The sequence below is a fragment of the Rutidosis leptorrhynchoides genome, chromosome 10 (assembly GCF_046630445.1).
Source record: "Rutidosis leptorrhynchoides isolate AG116_Rl617_1_P2 chromosome 10, CSIRO_AGI_Rlap_v1, whole genome shotgun sequence".
Classification (NCBI taxonomy): Eukaryota; Viridiplantae; Streptophyta; class Magnoliopsida; order Asterales; family Asteraceae; genus Rutidosis; species Rutidosis leptorrhynchoides.
In genome coordinates, this window is record NC_092342.1 from 339,326,855 (window position 1) to 339,347,111 (window position 20,257).

Below are 20,257 nucleotides of genomic sequence, written 5' to 3' on the forward strand. Positions count from 1 at the left end.
AAAACGAACAACCCTTCAATGCTACCAAAATATGTCGAAAAACATTCTTTTTTACAAAATAGATCAACTAACTTAAAAAAAAAAACATGAACGCTAAAAGAAACAACTTTCACAAAAGGAACAACCCTTCAATGTTATATATCGAAAAAATTCTTTTTTACAAAATATATCAAGACTTTTTTTTTAACTCGCATTCAGAACGGAGCCTCCGGCGCGAAGCGAGGGCTCCACAACTAGTTTATATCTATAATGTTATTTTGCTCAAAAAAAAAATAATAAGTTACTTTAAGTTAATCATTTTTATTTCTTTATTGTTATTTTGTTGAAAAACATTTATTATAGAAAGGTGTAGTCTTTTGAATTTGATCATCAGACATATTCTACTTTGGGCGATATGAAAATGGAGAAACAAAATTATCCACTCGGTTTCTAAACGGAGGCCTAGATTTCTCAATGAAGATGTTCTAGTAGCTGCACGTTTTCTTTCCATTTTCTGGATATCACACAGATCCCCCCAAGATGAGGATGTATGTGAAAGATTAGTGTTTATCTCTACGAACTGGTAACAGATAATATGGTTTAAGGATTAAAGTGGGTCATGGGAGCTGATTGGTTGATAGACAACAAGAGCACTAGAATTTCTAATTGTGTAATTAGTTAGTTTGATGCTGGTGTGTATAGCTGGTTCGGTGATCGTGTACCAAGGGTGTAAAATTGTAACTATTCCTTTATTGGTGATGAATAAAATTTAGTTTTTTCTTTAAAACAATACTTATTACATAAGAGGAATATTCAAATGAGACCAATTTTTAAGTTGAGATTCAAGGGACCAATCAGATTGCGACACGTGGCGCGATAATCACATGTGATTGGGAAAAAAAAATTCAAAATTTTTTTTTCGAAAAAAAAAAATTTTCAAAAAATTTTTTTTTTTCGAAATTTTTTTTTCAAAATTTTTTTTACAATCACATGTGATTAAATTTGACATGCAGTAAATCACATGTGATTGGGCATGCCAATCACATGTGATTGGGCATGCCAATCACATGTGATTATTGCATGTCAAATCCAATCAGATGTGATTGAAAAATAAAATTCAGTAAAATGACGAATAATAACGAATTTCACTAAATTTGTGCTAAAACCTTCAAACACCAAGTTTTGGATCAAAACTTGATCAAATCACCGAATTAAAGTCTAAAATTTTGAAGATATGATCACGAAACGCTAACAAACTTGATCAAAACACCGAATTAAAGTATGTTTTCGGTTGAAATTTTTTTAAAAAAATTGTAATTTTTTTTAATCACATGTGATTGGATTTGATATGAAGAATCACATGTGATTGAGTTCCACAATCACATGTGATTGGGTTTTACAATCACATGTGATTGACATGCTAAATTTAAAAAAAAAATTTAAAAAAAATTTCATAAAAAAAAATTTTCGAAAAAAAAATTTAAAAAAAAAATTTTAAAAAATTTTTTTTTTTAATTTTTTTTTCCAATCACATGTGATTGTCGCGCCACATGTCGCGCTCTGATTGGTCTATTGAATTTCAAGCAAATTTTTGGTTTCAAGGGAATACAACTCTATTACATAAATTGATATTTATTGTTATAACTACTTTTCACTTTTCATGTTAATATATAAATTGAGTTTTTTTTTATGGTTACATTAAGATTAATTTGATATTAATTATTATGATGTTTATGAGTAAGAAAATACAAAAAAAAAAAAATTAAGCTCTAATAATATTTTTATTATTTATTTTATTTTGTAAGAAATTAAATTATAAACCTTTTTTTAATACTGTAAATACTCAAATACTATTTTTGTAAATAAATAAATATAAATAATAAATATTAATTTACGTGTGAATGACTGTAACAAGCAGGTGGTCAGCCGCGCGTTGCGGCGGCCACCTAGATATATGATGACCGTACTGAATAAATCTCCATGGTTTTTAAACAAAACCCTATGAACAACAAAATTATATGATCAGAAAGATAGTATCCGATAGTGCGTTGAACAAATAAAAAAAATGAGAGGAAACAGATGTAACAAAATACCACTTACCACAAACACCAATTTAAATCCCAGGGTTCCATATAGCCCTTCCAACTACTATTATCTCGTCAATTCCAACAGAGGACAGTACATAACGCATTCTATAGTAAGCATTACCTGATCAAAGAACAAATTCTAAGAATTCACAAACAATATTAAAAAATAAAAATAAAAATATAACGCGGACCTCTGTTTTTTTTATGATGCAATACTGGATAACAAATTCATGTCCGCAAATCGTATTCATGTCTTCGTCAGGTTTCATTCTCTTTCTTTTTTGATTGGATGATGGAAAAGCCAGCAAGATACGGCTTGTTAGAGAGCAATGCCTAAATCACAAATTCAGCCTAGTAGAAGACGTTAACGAACTGGTTGAGCCATGCATATCTTCCATATTTGAAATCGAATGGTCACCTAAATCAGCAGCCGAAATATAAGAGCCAACATTGGGTATAGTATTTATGAACAATAGATTAGCCGTATTAGTATTGACAACTGCAACAATGTCGATGTCGGTCAACTTTTAACTACCCAAAGTAGCATACTGGAAATACAAATGCAAGATAGCAACCGTAAGGAAATGTAAGTCATCCGAAATAATAACAACGGTTAAATAAATTATCATAAAAAAAGGAAGAAAAAAACAAATGCGGACTTGGAGTACAAATGTAGCTCTAAATGCAACCTGATAAAAGGAAAACAATCTGGAATAACAACCTTTAGACATGCTGATTGTTACAAAGATCAATAAGTTAGCAAATATTGAAAAACATGCAACTTAAAAAGCACATCTTAAATATAAGTTACACCAATTGAAGCTCTAATCCAAATGTTGATTTTGATTAATATATTATACGTGTTAGTTACTGTCTTACTGATATTTGCTAGTGTGAAAAGCCAATTGCCCCAAAATCGACTTACTACCGTATGTCTAGTTTCTGTTCAAAACTGTAAGCAACAACAGATGTGATAATAATTAGACCTTGCTGTTTCGCACTTAGTACTTTAATTATAAAGTTGTTCCTTAAACGCGTTGGAAAAATAATCCAACCCATACATGGGCATTTCAAGTTTTCAACTTCATCCGGATCAAGTAAGCTGTAATTAGTACCCATATAAAAAAGTAAAGTTCAATCTGTCCAAAAAACTACATCCTTTTTTATTTTGGTTATTCGAGAATTAAATTTCATTTTTTTATTAAACTCCAATCCAGTTTTTACATGTCAGTTGAAAGATGATATACCTTGATGCAGATTAGGGATGTTAACACCTAAACTTGCGGTTATAATATGGTCATGGTGTAGGTTAGATGTAGGCATCGACACTTCAAAAAGGTTGCTGCATCAGTTGGTACTATCTTGTTCAAGCTTTTGTAAGCTTGTTTCTTTAAATCTTCCACTACAGGCTGTAAAAGTACAAAAAAGACATCAGTTTCGAATACAACAAATGTATTCATTCTATCAAATTAGAACTAATAATATATGTGATATGATGTATATACCAGCTGAAACATGAAGAGTTTATCCAAAGGCAGATTCTGCCCATCAAAGGTTGCACCGACGACAAACCAAACAGAATCCGTACCACATGGTTATATGTACAGCTTGTCATCTAGCACACATTCTATGGCATGCTAAATATCGCGTCCATGATTTAAAAGATATAAGTGGAGTTATATCATTTCTTTTTGGAACATGTATGGGAATATTAGGTAAAAACATCTCGTATTGTAAACTCAACTATTTATGGTTATCTTACCTCACGTAGTAAGGATTGATCGGCAACACACATTTACAGAAAGTCTTTCACAATGCATATACGAGGTTTTGTTGATCGTTTGTGAAAGCACCATCTATTGCATTGTTTTCCAACCACCATATTTCATCCAATAAGGTTAAAGGATGGTGATTCTTGTATGTTGAATGAACGATACAACAGTTAGTTCCAGTATTGAATTTAGTGGTGGGTAATTTTAACACATTTGCAAACAAACATACTGATAGAAGTGTTGATAATCATTGTTATAGAGTTTTTTCTATAATCTTAACTAAAGCATTAGCAATTCATTTATTTTTAGAAATGAATTCAAAGTGTGGGGTTCAATCGGACTTGATGCAGTTTCACCCCGTGATAAAATGACCCGTTTCAACTTGAACAATTTATTACCTGTTTTAATCCAACCGTTTTTGACCCATAACTCAATTGAACATAGAGTATAAAAATACGGTGCCGTTTTCATCACATATGAACACCAAACAACAAAAAAGAGTCACTGTAGTTAGTGAGTTTGAAATGCAATTATTGTATGCAACTCACTATGCAATTTGTCAATTCGAAACAATTGTTGCCTTTAAAAATCACCACCCTACACTTAATTTCACTAACAATATGCAATCATTATAAAGAAAGTTACTACGAAATAGAGCAGTTAACAACATACACATCCACAAATGCATTTAGATGCACACAATATCATTAGTATGCATCAAAATTTTGTCAAACAAATACTGTAGCTAGTATAATAAAAATTCAAACATCAAGCTAAAAGGCTAAATACCTGAAGCACCTTAAAGCAGAAAATCACCTAAAACAACCAAACAAAATATAAGGTAACGAAAACATGAAGCATATGAAAACAACAACAATTTCAAAATGAACCAAAATTACTCACGACAAAATACAGATTCGAAAAGCAGCAAGGTTCCTAGAACAAAGAATAAATTTAAATAACAAAAAACCCTAGCAATAATAAGATCTAGGTTACGAATTTAAAACCTAGAAGCCTTAAAATAGCAAATCCCTAAATCAAAGTGAAGAAAAAAATTCTTACTTTAACGATTTTAGAAGACCAGGTAAAAGGAATTTTTGTTCAACACGCATGGCGACCAAAAAGAGTGAAACAGATGATTGGAACCGCCCTATAGTCGATTCATCCGCTTCTTCTTTATATCATCATCTTCACTTTAGCTACACTTTCAAGGCTAGAGTTAAAGTTAGGGCTTTTACCACCAAAATTTAGAATCACAATGAAAAGATCTAGAGGAAGAATCAAATAAAAAAGTGGACTTAATCACTTCAAGATGGTTGTGCGGTGGCGGTTGCTGTAATAATGGTTGCGGTGGTGGTTCCGACGGTGGTTGCGGTGGTGGTTGCTGTAGGGATGGCAATGGGCGAGAAAAAACCCGTGACCCGCGGGTACCCAATCCGTGACGGGCGGGTAAATTCATTAAATCTTACCCGCGGGCACGGTTACGGGTAAAAATTTATACCCGTCAACGGGTCGCGGGCGGGTCGCGGGTATATACTACCCGTCGCGGGTAAAACCCAACCCGTGAATAAATGAGACTTTTCTTAATTTACCCGCGAGTTTATACTTACAATTATTAATTTTGAAAGTTAATTTACTTGTAATTGACTAATGATTAATAATTTAATATTATATCCAAGTAAAAAACTTAATTTTCACGCCATTTTAGATATAACTTGTACATATATTTTTATAATTAATAAAATTATTTGAGTTTTCTAATAAAAAGTTGTATATATTATTACTCGCGGGTTACCCGCGGGTCACGGGTATCCTTGGGTTACGGACATGGGCAAAACAATTTTACCCGCGGGCGGGTAACGGGTCTCAACGTGCAAAAAAAGAAACTCGACGGACGGGTCGCGGGTATATAGGACCCGTGCCCGTTGCCCGCGGGCGCCATCCCTAGGTTGCAGTGATAATTTTGGTGGTTGTGCCCTAGAAGGTACAGTGAAACAAACAAATTAGAGGAATAGAAGTCGCTAGAGCAAATGCAGGAAGCAGCTTAGAAAGTCTAGTGGAGTAGTAAATATCTTATGTAGTAAAAGACGAATTTTTGGAATAAAAAATGGTGTGAATAGTAAAAACATAATTTCTGAATTGTTATATTTCAGTAGGCTTATAACTACCTTTAGTGGCCTGGTTCAATATATTCAAATTGAAAGAACCAATAAAAGAGAGATGTGTTGTAGAAGATATAGGAGAGAAAGAGGTTGAAGAGGTGTGATGTATTTAATGTATATGTGTATTTTTGTAACTTACATTATGCACATATATATAGTACAAATTTTACTATCCATATTTGACTAATTACCATCTATATTTAACTACTAAATTTACAACACTCACCCTTGGATGGTAATTTTTTTAAAGAGCAATTAATACTGCCTCGTTAAAAACCTTGCTAAAGAAAACCCAGTGGGATAAAACTTTAGCTAAGGAAAAAAGAGTGCAGCATAGAGTTGACTCCCCCTCAAGTAGACAACGCTGAGTCGTCACATCTTTTGAACATGCCTCATGCCAATATTGTGAACGTATGTTTTGAAAACAGCGATTGGCAGTGCTTTGGTATAAAGATCAGCAGAGTTGTTGATTGAACGTATCTCATTTTAATCTGGTTGTCTTTTACGAGATCTTGAGTATATGAGAAGAATCTGAGGTTTTCATCTGAAACTGTATCATCTAAATCTTTTATGTACAAGTTTGACCCATGTGATTTGTCTACAGTCTCCTTCATGGTTTGCTCAAACTGTTGTTTCAATTCCTATTCCCTTCAGTCTTTTTCTGAGCCTTACCAATATACCATTCTTTTCCATCAAACTTATGACCGTTAAGACCGTTTATAGCTTTAGCGCCTCGTCAGCATTTATGTTTTGTTCTGTCATTTTTGATACTCTTCTTTCATTTGTACTATGTAAGCTGTATTATCTTCATAGATAGTTGTTGGGCTTTTATAGCGTTCTAGTCCACAAGAATCAATAATGATTTGTATCATTGATCTTAACTAAAATCATTCCCGAGTAGCTTCATGTAATGCAATCACTTCGGCATGATTTGATGATGTTGCAACAAGTGTTTGTTTTGAGAACGTCATGATATTGCGGTGCCTCCATTTAGGAATACATATCCAGTTTGAGATTTAGCTTTATGTAGATCAGATAAATAATCTGCATCTGTATAACCAAACAAATCTTGTTTCGAGTTGTTAGAATAAAATAATTATAAATCAGTAGTTCCCCGAAGGTATCAAACTATTTGTTTGATCCCATTCCAATGTCTTTTGGTAGGGGCTGAGCTGAACCTTGTCAACAAATTAACTGCAAAAGAAATGTCAGATCTTGTATAATTTGTAAGATACATAAGAGCCCCAATTGCACTAAAATATGGAACTTCTGAACCAAGAAGATCTTCATGATCTTCTAGAGGATGAAATGGATTAGTATCAATATTAAGATCTAACAACCATATGAGTACTTAATGGTTTTTGTCTTGTCCATATTAAAATATTTTAAAATCTTTTCGGTATAAGTTGTTTGATGTATAAGTAAGTCATTAGTTATATGCTCAATATGTAAATCAACGTAATACTTGATTTTTTTTTATTTTAAAATCTTTCTTTAGAAGTTGAATGTCTTCATAGATTTCTTTATTTAAGATAATTGATATAAACAGCTATGATCACATATCCGAACATTGTTTTTATAAAACACACGTGCAAATAAGTTTATATGTATACCCTTTTCTTATCAAGTAGTAATTTAATCGATTATACCACATACGTCCCGATTGTATAAACCCATTTAGAAATCTTTGTGATTTAATAGAATATATTCCATTGGGTTTTGCATTAGATGCTTATGATACCTTAACCCTTCAGGTATATTCATATATATATATCATTATTAAGTGATCCATACAGATAAGTAGTAACAACATCCATGAGATGCATTTAAATAACTACCAGGTTGATTAAGTATCTAATAAGTAATTGTATTCATTATAGGAGGATAAGTTTTTCTCCTAATTCATTTCTGGTCTTTGTGGGAAATCTTGAGTTACAAGTCAAGTTTTGCCTTGTAACTTCATTTGCACATTTCTTTTCGGATAAAAATTCATTTGTATCCCATTGTTTCACATCTTTAAAAGTGATAACGATTGATCCAAAAACTTTTCTTTTATTGAGCGATTCTAATTCAGCTCGTATTGCTCCTTTCCGTTGAGTTCAATCACGTCTATTTTGATATTCAATGACAGATTTTGGTTCCAGATCATCATCTTTATTCATGATGTCATTGTAACATTATATGAAAATATCTCATCAAGATTTTTCATTTCATTTCAGTTTCATAATATTGCATAATTTATTGCAATTTATGTATTTACATTTATCAATATCCTCTGCAGAAGGAGTATTGATTTGTGGTTCTTCTTGAACACTTTCTTTTACCTCATTATCAGCTGATTTTCTTTTTCGAGCATTTTTATCTTTGGAACCAATTGGTCTCCCACGTTTCTGCCGTAGCAAAGACTCATAAGTGACATTATTGCCAGCTTTTGTAATTTCAATTCTAGCTGAAGCATTTACTGCTGGTATATATGATTTAGTCACTTATTTTTTGTATCTTTAAATGCATAAAGTAATTAATTTGCAAGTTCTTGCATATGCATTATATTTGAACTTTCTTTTCGCATTCTTTTGTGCGATGATCAATATTCCTTAATTGATATTCACACCATGAAACACCATTTTATTTATATTTCATTTCTCCCCCTAATATAGGGAACAATGTTTCATTAAAGTGACAATCGACAAAACTTGCTGTAAAAACATCACCCGTCATGGGTTCAATATATCTTATGATTGAAGATGTTTCATATCTAACATATATTTCAATCATTCTTTGAGGAACCATTTGTTGTGATTGTTCAATTAAAAATACACTGCACAACCAAATGTTCTAAGATGGAAAATATTCGGTCTCCACCAAAATTAAGTTGGTAATAGAGAATATTTATAACTTGCACTTGATTTCATGCGAATTAATGTCACATCATGTAAATTTACATGTCCTCATATAAATATTGAGAGTTTTGTACTCATTTCTAATTGTCTTGTTATTAGCTGTAAGCGTTTATCTATTGATTCAGCTAAACCAATTTTGTGTATGCACATGAGCAACTGGATGTTCAACAACAATCCTTGTAGACATATAATAATCATTAAAAGCTTGAGATGTTAAATCACCAGCATTATCAAGTCTCATCCTTTTAATGGTGTAATCAGAATAATGTGTTCTTAATTTAATAATTTGTGCAAGAAACTTTGCAAATGCCATATTACGGCTTGATAACACACAAACATGAGACCATGCGTTAGATGCGTCTATTAGAAAAATGGTCCACATGATGGATGAATTGGTTCATATATATACCCTTGAATTCTTTCAAGAAACATTGGTGATTATTTCTCAATGTGCTTTTCATTAATCGCCATATGTGCTTTTCATTAATCACCATATGTGTTTTTCGTTAATCACTATATGTGCTTTTCATTAATCACTATATGTGTTTTTCATTAATCACCATATGTGATTTTCATTAATCACCATATGTGCTTTTCATCATATATCATTTTCACCATATGCGCTTTTAATCATATGTGCTGCGCTTTTCATCATATGCGCTTTTTATCATATGCGCTTTTAATCCTATGCGCTGCGCTTTTCATCATATGCGCTTTTTATCATATGCGCTTTTCGGTGCTACATAGATATTTCTCATTTTCGATTATCATTGACTGATAATCATATCCATTATGATATATATCAGAGAAACTTAACAAATTTCTCTTTGATTTGGGAGAAAACAAGACATTGTTTACCAAAAAATTCGTACCATTTGGTAATATGAAATTTTGCCTTTTTCGTTCCTTATATCAAGTTTGCAAGAGCTGATATAGTATTTATAATTCCTTCATTTGATTTAAATCACTGAAATATTTCTTAGATTTGATCATAGTGTGTATGTTACTACTATCTGCAATACATAGGTCTTTACCATTTAATTGATGTTGTATTTCAGCAGGATTCATACTAAAACTTCAAATAAGATAAGCAAATAATGAGTTATATTTCAGCAAGATAATCAAATTATATTACCTGCAAACAAGTTATAATCTGAAGTACATAAAAGATAACACTTAATAAAACATATGCGTTATGGTCTAAAACCATTTATTTATGAGTGATACATAAAAAAACTAGGCATCTTAGAAAATTCAAACCATTCAAGTCTCAAGGTAGCTCAGGGTTAATTTAATCAAGATTTGTCAACAGATTCACTCTCGTTTTCTTTTCTTTTGGGACTTATTTGTAGAGCTAAACAAGATGTTCATGTATTCAAGAAATACTAGACTGATGATCCACGTTACCAGATCATTAATAAGAATCTCCGAAATTCTTATAAGAGCGTCTACTAATATATTTAATTTTATTCTTTCATGGATCACCGTTATTATTATTATTATTATTTTTTTTGATAATTAATATCGTATCTATCTTTGAGTATTTTCCATAATACACTTGGATTTTCGATCATATAATATGTAGATTCTAAGGACTCGTCAATATGTTTGCTAAGAAAAATACTTACTATTGCTTTCTCTTGTTCGGAATAATTGTTATTTTCATTCAGGGTTTCTAAAATACCGTTTGATTCGAGATGTTTTTCTACATTCATAACCCATGTTAAGTAGTTGTTCCCACTTGTTCTAAATGAGCAAATTTAAGCCTTTTTAAATTCGACATTTTCTATTATCAAAAAGATGAATAACATAAATCATAATCATAATCAACTTCTATTCATAGACAAATAATAAAATGAAATTAGAATCATTTTAAATTCATAAGTAGCAAACAACAGAATAATGGTATGATTACAAATAATAAAACCACAAGGGCAGGATAGAATATAGGTTCACCCGGTGGTATATTAGCAACAATGATGATAGTTAATATGACCAATACAATAGGAAAAATCATCCTTGTGTGAATCATTTTTACAAAAACTTTTTGAGAGTAGTAATCTGAAAAATGAAGATTGATTTGTGAAAATGTGAAAACGGAGATGTTTATTTTATATTTGAAAAATATAGTTGTTGCAACGTCGTCAGTTGACGTTAACAACCGTTATGTATATATGACCGTTGTAACGTCGTTAGTTGACGTTAACGAATAAAGTCACTATATCAAAACGCGTATGAGTAATATAAAGGACAAGATTTTTTTTCTTCTTATTTTAACTTTTAAGATTTACTTTTAATAAAAATACAAACTACTTTTTCTTATTATTAACTTTTAAGTTTTACTTTTAATAAAAATACAAACTACTTTTCTTATTTTAACTTTTAAGATTTACTTTTAATAAAAATACAAACTACTTTTTCTTATTTTAACTTTTAAGATTTACTTTTAATAAAAATACAAACTATTTTTTCTTATTTTAACTTTTAAGATTTACTTTTAATAAAAATACAAACTACTTTTTCTTATTTTAACTTTTAAGATTTACTTTTAATAAAAATACAAACTACTTTTTCTTATTTTAACTTTTAAGATTTACTTTTAAGAATAAACATTAGTATGCATGAAATAAATAATGATTAATTGCATAAGTAATCATAAATGTTAGATAACATATAAAGACCCCATCGTATTCGTATTGATCGGAATTAATCTCGACCCATGGTACCGTGTTGTCAAATGACGTGTTGCGTACATAAAGTACCGTGCTGTCAAATGACGTGTTGCGTACAATCATGAGGTCTTATTAACATAAATATAAATGTTAGTGAAGTTAATAAGAGTTAGATAACAGAAAATATAATTCAGGCGGTATAACCGACCATATATAACTTAAATAACATAAATATAAATGTTAGTGAAGTTAATAAAAGTTAGATTACAGAAATATAATTCAGGCGGTATAACCGACCATATATAACTTAAATAACATAAATATAAATGTTAGTGAAGTTAATAAAAGTTAGATTACAGAAATATAATTCAGGCGGTATAACCGACCATATATAACTTAAATAACATAAATATAAATGTTAGTGAAGTTAATAAAAGTTAGATAATTTCTTACCTTGATTAGTGACGTGTGCTTGCTTAGATAAACCTTGATTATACGGAGCACTTCGTGCTGATAACGTGTTATATTTCAGTAGGCTTATAACTACCTTTAGTGGCCTGGTTCAATATATTCAAATTGAAAGAACCAATAAAAGAGAGATGTGTTGTAGAAGATATAGGAGAGAAAGAGGTTGAAGAGGTGTGATGTATTTAATGTATATGTGTGTTTTTGTAACTTACATTATGCACATATATATAGTACAAATTTTACTATCCATATTTGACTAATTACCATCCATATTTAACTACTAAATTTACAACATGAATATATTTGTAATTGTAATGTAATGTAATTTAATTTTATAATATAAATATAAATTTTTCGTTAAACCCGTAAAAAAATAATAAAAAAGACCGTTCTAGTTTTAATTTTGGGTCAATATAAATGCGATACGTGTCAATAAAAAAATACTCGCTCTACTTGGTGACCAAGTTGGGTTTGCCTTGGCGACCAAGTTGGGCTTGCCTTGCGGACCTAGTTGGGCTTCATTTAGCATCGAGTATAAACATATACCGGTCATGTACGGACTACCTTCTTGTGGAATAAAGCTACCGCCTGAGCTATAATCGGCTGAAAGCAAAGCAGTAGGTTTCAAGGTAAGTTATACTCCGTATTTGTTTCTCTAAAACTGTAATACTTGTTATATTTGTTAAATTTCTGATATTTTTTAAAGAATTTTTCTAACGATGGTCGTTGTTATAAAGCTTTTATTATGAATTAGGTGTATTTTTTTTTTTTTTTTTTTTTTTTTTTAAATCCCTGCGGAACGACTCATCGAAGCAGCGAATAGTGCCACGTATGTCATCACAAACACACAATCCCACGATTACAGATGCACCGCGTTACAGACCGCATTTTCCCAATTTTCGATCGAAATCCCCAAATTAATTAAATCATTAATCATTATTTATTTTATTTTATTTTATTTTGTTAGCATCTCCAATTCAATCAACGACAACAGCAATGGCGGGAATCGGTAATAAAAAGCAAAAAAACAAAAAATCAAAAAATCAAAAACAATCTGTATTTATAGATGGTGGTTTGTTATCCGATTATTCACCTCCTTCAAAAGGTAATACATTTATCATCTTGAGGTCATCATTGTTGTTATTATTGTTGTTTTAATTTGGTGGAATTTGTGCAGGGAAGGATAAATTTGGTGGGAGATTAAAAGGTAAAAATAATCAGAAGAAACCTAAATTGAATGCGGTCGCTTACACTTATCCTCAAGTAATGTTTTTTTTTTTTTTTTTTTTTTTTTTTTTTTCCTTCAGAATTCTATCTACAATATTTATATGTTATGATTAAGGGAAAAGGGAAATGTGTTTGATTGTTAACGAAGAGGGATTTCATTCAAAAAATTAAGCTCTATACAACATAATAGCATTGGGTCTCGTTTAATTCAATGGGATTCCGGCGGAATTGGAATTGAATTTATACACAATGCGTGTCTAAATGCGTGTCTAAATTCAATTCCAATTCCGCCGGAATCTCATTGGATTCCGTGAGCCAAACGGGGCCTTACGAAGAGTCGTTAAAAAAAATTCTTTTTTTTTTCTGTAAAGTTGAACTGTTATGCAAATTTACCCTCTTTTTGTTTTTTTTTTTTGTTGTAAAATGAAAGAGATACTCATACATTGAAGAATTGGAACATTTTTTTTTTTTTTTTTGTGAATTGGTTGTTTTGATTATCACAAATTTAAACAGCAGAAACACATTCGATCACTATCTTTTTCCGCCCACTGATGTGGCGATGATTAGTTTGTCTCTGTTGAGCAAGTTGTGTTGTTGACTATGAAAAGAACGTGTGGCATGATAGTGGTGCTAGAAATGTGCATAATATTGTATGATAATTGTTATCATGTATGTGATGTGCTTATGCTCCTTATTTGGTCCGAAAGTACTGAAACCGAAATTGTCCAAAATCGAGAAGCGAATACCGTACCGAACTAACAAAGCGGTACCGGTATTTTCGGTATAGGACTGATTTGTAGACCAAATTGTCCCTGGTAAACTAGTGCACCAAAGTGTGCGAGTGCTTGGTGTTCTAAAAATGCGGGTCACATTCATCTGCTATCTTGACGTCATTATTGTTCCTTTTTCCATATTAAATAACAAAACATGATTATGTAATATCGTATGGGGGTACATTTGATTGTGAAAGAGTAATATATATCTACAAGACCCTGAAACAAATTCTTGTTTATAGACCCATTCATCTGTACCGATGTAACCAGTGATCAATTGTGCTATGCATAAGTATTGCATATTTGCATCTCCTGGTCTAGAACAAAGCTAACTCTTTATTTTGTAGTTTATAAGCCTTAAAACTAAAATATTTTTGGTGCGTTCTTTGTAAAACTTTATTTGTTATTGTTATTATTTATAATGGAAGTACGATGGTCTGAATTCTTAGATCCGTCGGACTATTCATGGTTTAAAAAGTTATGTTATCAAAATGTCTAAACGTTACATCAATTTCGTTAAAAACCATGTATTCCAAGATTCGGTTTCCAAAATCGGGTTCCCTGTACCGAACCGGTACCGATACCGATACCGATACCGATACCTAAAATACCAAATCCGAAATTTCTCAATATCAAGAACCGATACTGAAACCGAATCCCTATAGGTACGGTTTTCGGTACCACTACCGGTTTCGTTTCTGTTCGGGATTTTTGCTAATCCCTATCTGATTCGTTGGGCTTGTATAGCAAATGAATCTGCCACTTTCGGGTTGTAAAGTTAGCTTCTTTTATTAAACCTACTTAAAAAATAGCCTTTAAGTTGACATGATACCATCATCGAGTGTGGAATGATGACTTAGATCAACCAATTATTTAGCTGATTAAACTAATTTGATGTTTTTTTAGATCGATCCTCTGTTAAAAGGAGGTAATGATGAACAAAACAAGTTGGACAAAAAAACAGAACCTGTTGTTTTGGTTGATACCAAAGAAAGCAAGATTGGTGCTTGCAATGACCAAACAAAAGTTGAAGAATCAGAAGCTATAGAATATACATACGATTATGGTTCAACTTCGGAAGTTGGTGTTGGTTTTCATAGAGGATTAGGTTTCTGTTATGAAGAAGAAGACGATACGTTTATAGAAAAGGAAGATAGATCCAATTCTGATTCATCATTATCAGAGGAAATAGAAACCGATATATCTTCTCCAGAGAAAAATTCATCATATGATGATGATGATGATGATAAAGAGAATGATGAAGAAATGTTGGAGTCATCTGAGTCTGAAAATACACCTAGTTCGTCTGATAGTGACTCCTGTTCTGATATAGATGATGATATTGCAAAAGATTATATTAAAGGAATTGGTGGGAATTGTAAAGAAAATGGCGATATTCATGCTGTCGATGTTGATGATACTGTAAGGAGAATAGGAGGGATTGCACTTTTTGATGCATCAATGGAGTATGGCATGCAGAAACCTCAGTCAAGAAAGAAAAGTCAAAGTCAAACAAAGTCAATCAAATTTGGAGGTGAAACAGATGATTGGGTCGCCATGGAGAATTTTATGTTTGTAAAGGATCCCCAAATTTTTTATGCACAAAAAAAGAAGCATGCTGAAAAAAGTAACCGTTCTAGCCGAGTTCCTGGTAAGTAGTTTAAGTAGTTACTAAAATTATCTTTACAACTTTATTTAGTGACGGTTAGTGCAGATTAACTTGAAGCCTGGAATTTGCATGTAAAATAGGATACTGATTAACAGAATATAACTGTTTTTCTTGAATTATGTTGTGTATACTCAGTCTATCCTTACAGGTGAGAAGAAGAAGGAACGTCAAGATACAATTGCTTTGAAACGTAGGGAGCGATTGGCATATCGATGTGTTGATCTTGAGGAAATAAATATGGTAACCCCGTTTTTGACCCATACTATAGTTACAGTTTTTGACCCATACTATAGTTACAGTTTTGACCCATTTATGAACGTTTGTTGGGTTATGAAATGCAGAAACTAGAGCAGATGCTACAGAATGAGGAAGATATTATGTCGTTTCAACCGATGCACTCTAAAGATTGTTCACAGGTATCCCTTTGGACCCACCTACAAAAAAAATGATTAAGAAACAAAGATAACATGTATTTTTTCACACATAAAAACCTTATATATAAGGTTATAAACTCTTGTCTTGTTCAAACTTATGTTTTACCTTGTTGTATGATATTTCAGGTTCAGAAATTGGCATCAATCTATCGGTTACGTAGTTCAAGTCAAGGATCAGGCAAGAGAAGGTAGTTTATGCTTCTATATCATCATATTTGATGACGCCTGGTTTTTCAATTAGGGCTTGTAAGTTGACTTGCCTTGCAAGTCACTTAAACCCTAATTCCCATCTATAAATATGGGCTAAAAACCAACATCAAAGGCTCACTTCAGCTTGTGCTTCCTTACGATTGGATCATCTCAACTCGATGGGACTACTATCGTGATAGGGTTTTTACCTACGGATCCTCGTAGGGTTTTTCCCGTTGCCGTTGATCGATCACGTTGATCGGCCCGGGCTAAGCGTTAACCACCCTCTCGAGATCATCATCTCGGCTAGGGTTATCCACGGTTTACGAACCGGAGGTTAATGTCGTTGACGCCTAAAAAAAAACTCCTCTTCTATCATATGATGCTTGATCAATATCTATATATTTTTTTAAGACTCCAAGCCTGGTAAGTTTTTTTTTTTACTCAATTTAATTTCAGATATTTATTCTGGGTTTTATTTTTTTGTTTGTTTAAGCAATTTTTCATTTTGATGAAAACTAGGTATGTGGTCGCCCCCGTTGTTGGGGCAAGGGAAAAAAGTTTAGTGTTGAAATTAAAAAATTGAAAACAAAAAGCTTGAGAATGAAAATTAGGATGGAAATTGTAAAACTAAAAAAATGCATAAATAAAAAAAATTGTAAAGGGGTTTGAACCCCCCATCTAATCCAACGCAAGTTATAACGATGACCAAGTGATCTAGTTTAGCTTTTATTACTATTATTAGTTTCATACTATATGACAATTGTTAGCCAATCATGTATGTTTATATTTACACTATTTAGTATAGAGATTAATTAATTCGAAAAGTGCAAGTTTTTTTAATTAGATGTTATGTTCTTCAGGTTTGTAACTGTGACTCAAACAGTACACACTCGAATGCCATCATCAAATGATAGAATTCGGCTTGAAAAGGCAAGTAAAATACATGTTACATTAGCAAATGGGGTGGGTAACAAATCAAAACGGGCGACTTTATCATGGATCGGGTTGGGCGTATGGGGAACACTTTCTACTCACAACTTCATTAAGATAGTTTAGTGTCTAATATGCTGATAATATATACGGAGTAATATATATTCCAAAGTTATTTTAAGTACTTTTTATATGTTGGAAGTTTTATGCATTATAAGAGGATTCTATAGTTATAAACAAATGTTTACAAAATGATATGTCAACATTAGATTGGTTGATTTTTCTTCTTTATTTCAATGGTGCCAACTCATTGTGTAAAAAGCATTTTGTAAGCAAATCATTCATTATCGCGTTATAGTAACCCATGTGACCCGCGTCCTTCTTAACTTATATCTTACGGGTTATTTGTCTGTTAAAGATAAGACATAATGTCGACCCATTTATAAGTCGATGGGTCGAATCTGTTACCCATCATGCTACGGATTCCATTTATATGATTAAGTACACCAAATTGCTTCGTTTTACTTATAAAGATTAACTTTAGCTGTGTAAATTTTCAGCTTTTAGGAGTCAACAACGAAGAAGATGATATTAGAGTAAATGACACACCATCAGGAAAAATGGCTTCAACTAGAAGTAAAAAGGCTTCAAATGGTACCTCGGGCTTGAGCCCATTAGACCCGAGATCGACCAAATGCAAGACTAATGATGATTCAAGCAAGAAGAAAGCGAGAGATAAAGACGTAACCGGCACTTATGCTATGCAGCCCATGTCATTCATCTCATGTGGTATTATGGAATCTGAACCCGACGCTACAAACAATGAATTAAAACCAAGAGACCAAACTGCCAGCTCATCAAGTTATTGTGCTTTTGAGATGCATACAACGGGATTCGGTTCGAAAATGTTGGCAAAAATGGGATATGTAGATGGAGGTGGATTGGGTAAAGATGGTAAAGGAATAGCAGAGCCCATTCAAGCGATACAACGGCCCAAATCACTCGGATTAGGAGCCATGGCTCCCGAAACAGAGCCTATAGATACGACCGCACCACAACGGTCAAACGGGTCAACCGGACAAAGTTGTAGGGGTAAAACGGGTCATGCACATTTTTGGGCGTCTGAAAAGCATACAAAAGGGTTTGGGTCAAAGATGATGTCGAAAATGGGGTATATTGAAGGGACGGGTCTCGGGAGAGACTCACAAGGGATTGTTGATCCACTTGTAGCTAGCCGGCTTCCGAAATATAGAGGTTTGGGAGCAAAAGGTTAGTTGTATCATACCTCAGTGAAGAAATGTGTTTTTTTATTTATTTATTTATTTAATTAGATCGTATTCTTTTTCTTGACTTAAGTTTAGAGGCAACATTGTTTTTAGTTTGGTATTCAAAGCTTTTAAAGCCTTTGTAATTTCTCTAGTTCTTGCTAGAGAGTTTCTTTCTTTTTTAATATAATTTTGTCGTTAAAAATAAAAAGTTTGGCTGCACCATGACATCTAGCTGTTTAGAAAAACTTTAACTCATGGAATGTCCGATCTTGTTTTTTTTTTTTTTTTGACAAAATTGCTAAAATCGTTCATGTGTTTATGTACTTTTACCCAAATCATCCATGTGTTCATAAAACTGCATAATACATCCTTAATTGCCAAAATAAGTCCCAAATCAATCCCTGCCTTAGAAGTTTTTGACTAGATACATGTCTTTGTAAAATATATTTACCAAACTGATGCATCTTTAAATATATATCCATAACTCAACTCAAGTACATCCTCCAACTTATTAAATAATAATAAAAAAGGAATTTTTTATGAAAAAAGTTGAGACATATTTTATTCATCATCAATCACCAAACTATTGTACATTGAAGAATTTACCCAAGGACTCAAAAGAACACAGAGCCTATACCATGATGGTTTTCAGTGGTTTCCAGCCTAATCTTTCTAGATGTTCAAAGTAAGACATCTTTGAACAACTCATGAAGAAGAAGCAAACTTGAACACGATGACGGCCGCCAACTTCCGCCAACCTTCCTCGTCCACACCTATCTACCGCTATAAGATCTTAGCTATAAATAGAGGTGCAAACCTCAGATGTAAATCATCCCAAAATCACTCAGAGAAGTGTAATCACAACCTTGAGAGTGTGTGAGTTTGAGAGTTTTTTTTGTAAGAGTTTTGTAATACTCTGTAAATCTATTCTTGTGAGTAATAGAGTTGTTTTTCTCTCAAATTTGTATCTCCCAACGTCCAGGCGATCCTCTCTTCCTAACAAGTGGTATCAAGAGCTTGATTAGAGACGTTGGTTGAGTTTTTGGGTCTTCTGAAGTTTTCTCAAAATTCAATTTTGAGTGTACCATTGGATTCGTCTCATCGAACCGAGTCCAACGCAAAAAACGGCGACTTAAACGGAGTTATAACGAGCCCAGAAAACGCGGTCAAAGTTTGGTCAACTCGCCGGAATCTCGCCGGAGAAGACGACCGGTGCCGGAATTTTCGCCGGAGAAGAAAGTCATGTAACAATTCACTGTAGCAGTCCTGTAGCAATCCACTGTAGCAGCTGGCGGCACTGTAGCAAGTTCCTGTAGCAGTACTGTAGCAAGTTCCTGTAGTACTGTAGCAATTCTGAAATTTTACAGTTTGGTCCCTGAAATTTTTCAGAATTTCATTTTTGGTCCTTGAAGTTTATAACAAATTATAATTTTGCCCCGTAAGTGAAATTTGAGCCGCGAAGTGTCTATTCCACCATTTTCAACCGTTCCGGACGTAACGCTGATATCTGTTTTCTAAAATTCAACCCCGTTAGTGTTGAAAAATCATTTGTAAGGTGATAATGTCCACAGAAGAGTCAATATCATCTTTCGGAGCTATGATTATGCTCACAGCCACAAACTACACGCTGTGGAAACCTCGGATGGAAGATCTCCTCAGCTGTAAAGATTTGTTCGATCCTATTGAATTGAAGGGTATAAACCCTGATTCCGCCAAAGAGATAG

General features: G+C 32.7%; 1 protein-coding gene across 1 annotated transcript; it reads left to right on the forward strand.

Moving 5' to 3' along the window:
• The first annotated feature begins 13,011 nt into the window (after nt 1-13,011).
• LOC139872844 (uncharacterized) lies at nt 13,012-18,678 on the forward strand. Its single transcript, XM_071860775.1, has 8 exons — nt 13,012-13,145; nt 13,218-13,303; nt 14,947-15,691; nt 15,858-15,949; nt 16,051-16,125; nt 16,270-16,331; nt 17,196-17,265; nt 17,826-18,678. The coding sequence occupies exons 1-8, from the start codon at nt 13,037-13,039 to the stop codon at nt 18,537-18,539; spliced, it is 1,953 nt and encodes a 650-aa protein (XP_071716876.1). The 5' UTR covers nt 13,012-13,036; the 3' UTR covers nt 18,540-18,678.
• The last annotated feature ends 1,579 nt before the right edge of the window (nt 18,679-20,257 follow it).

Bases quoted from the DNA above. Each gene is read 5' to 3' on its own strand.
- LOC139872844 (XM_071860775.1), top strand. From the start codon at position 13,037: ATGGCGGGAATCGGTAATAAAAAGCAAAAAAACAAAAAATCAAAAAAT. The intron at 13,304-14,946 runs GTAATGTTTTTT...ATGTTTTTTTAG, and splicing joins TCGCTTACACTTATCCTCAA to ATCGATCCTCTGTTAAAAGG. The intron at 17,266-17,825 runs GCAAGTAAAATA...GTAAATTTTCAG, and splicing joins ATAGAATTCGGCTTGAAAAG to CTTTTAGGAGTCAACAACGA.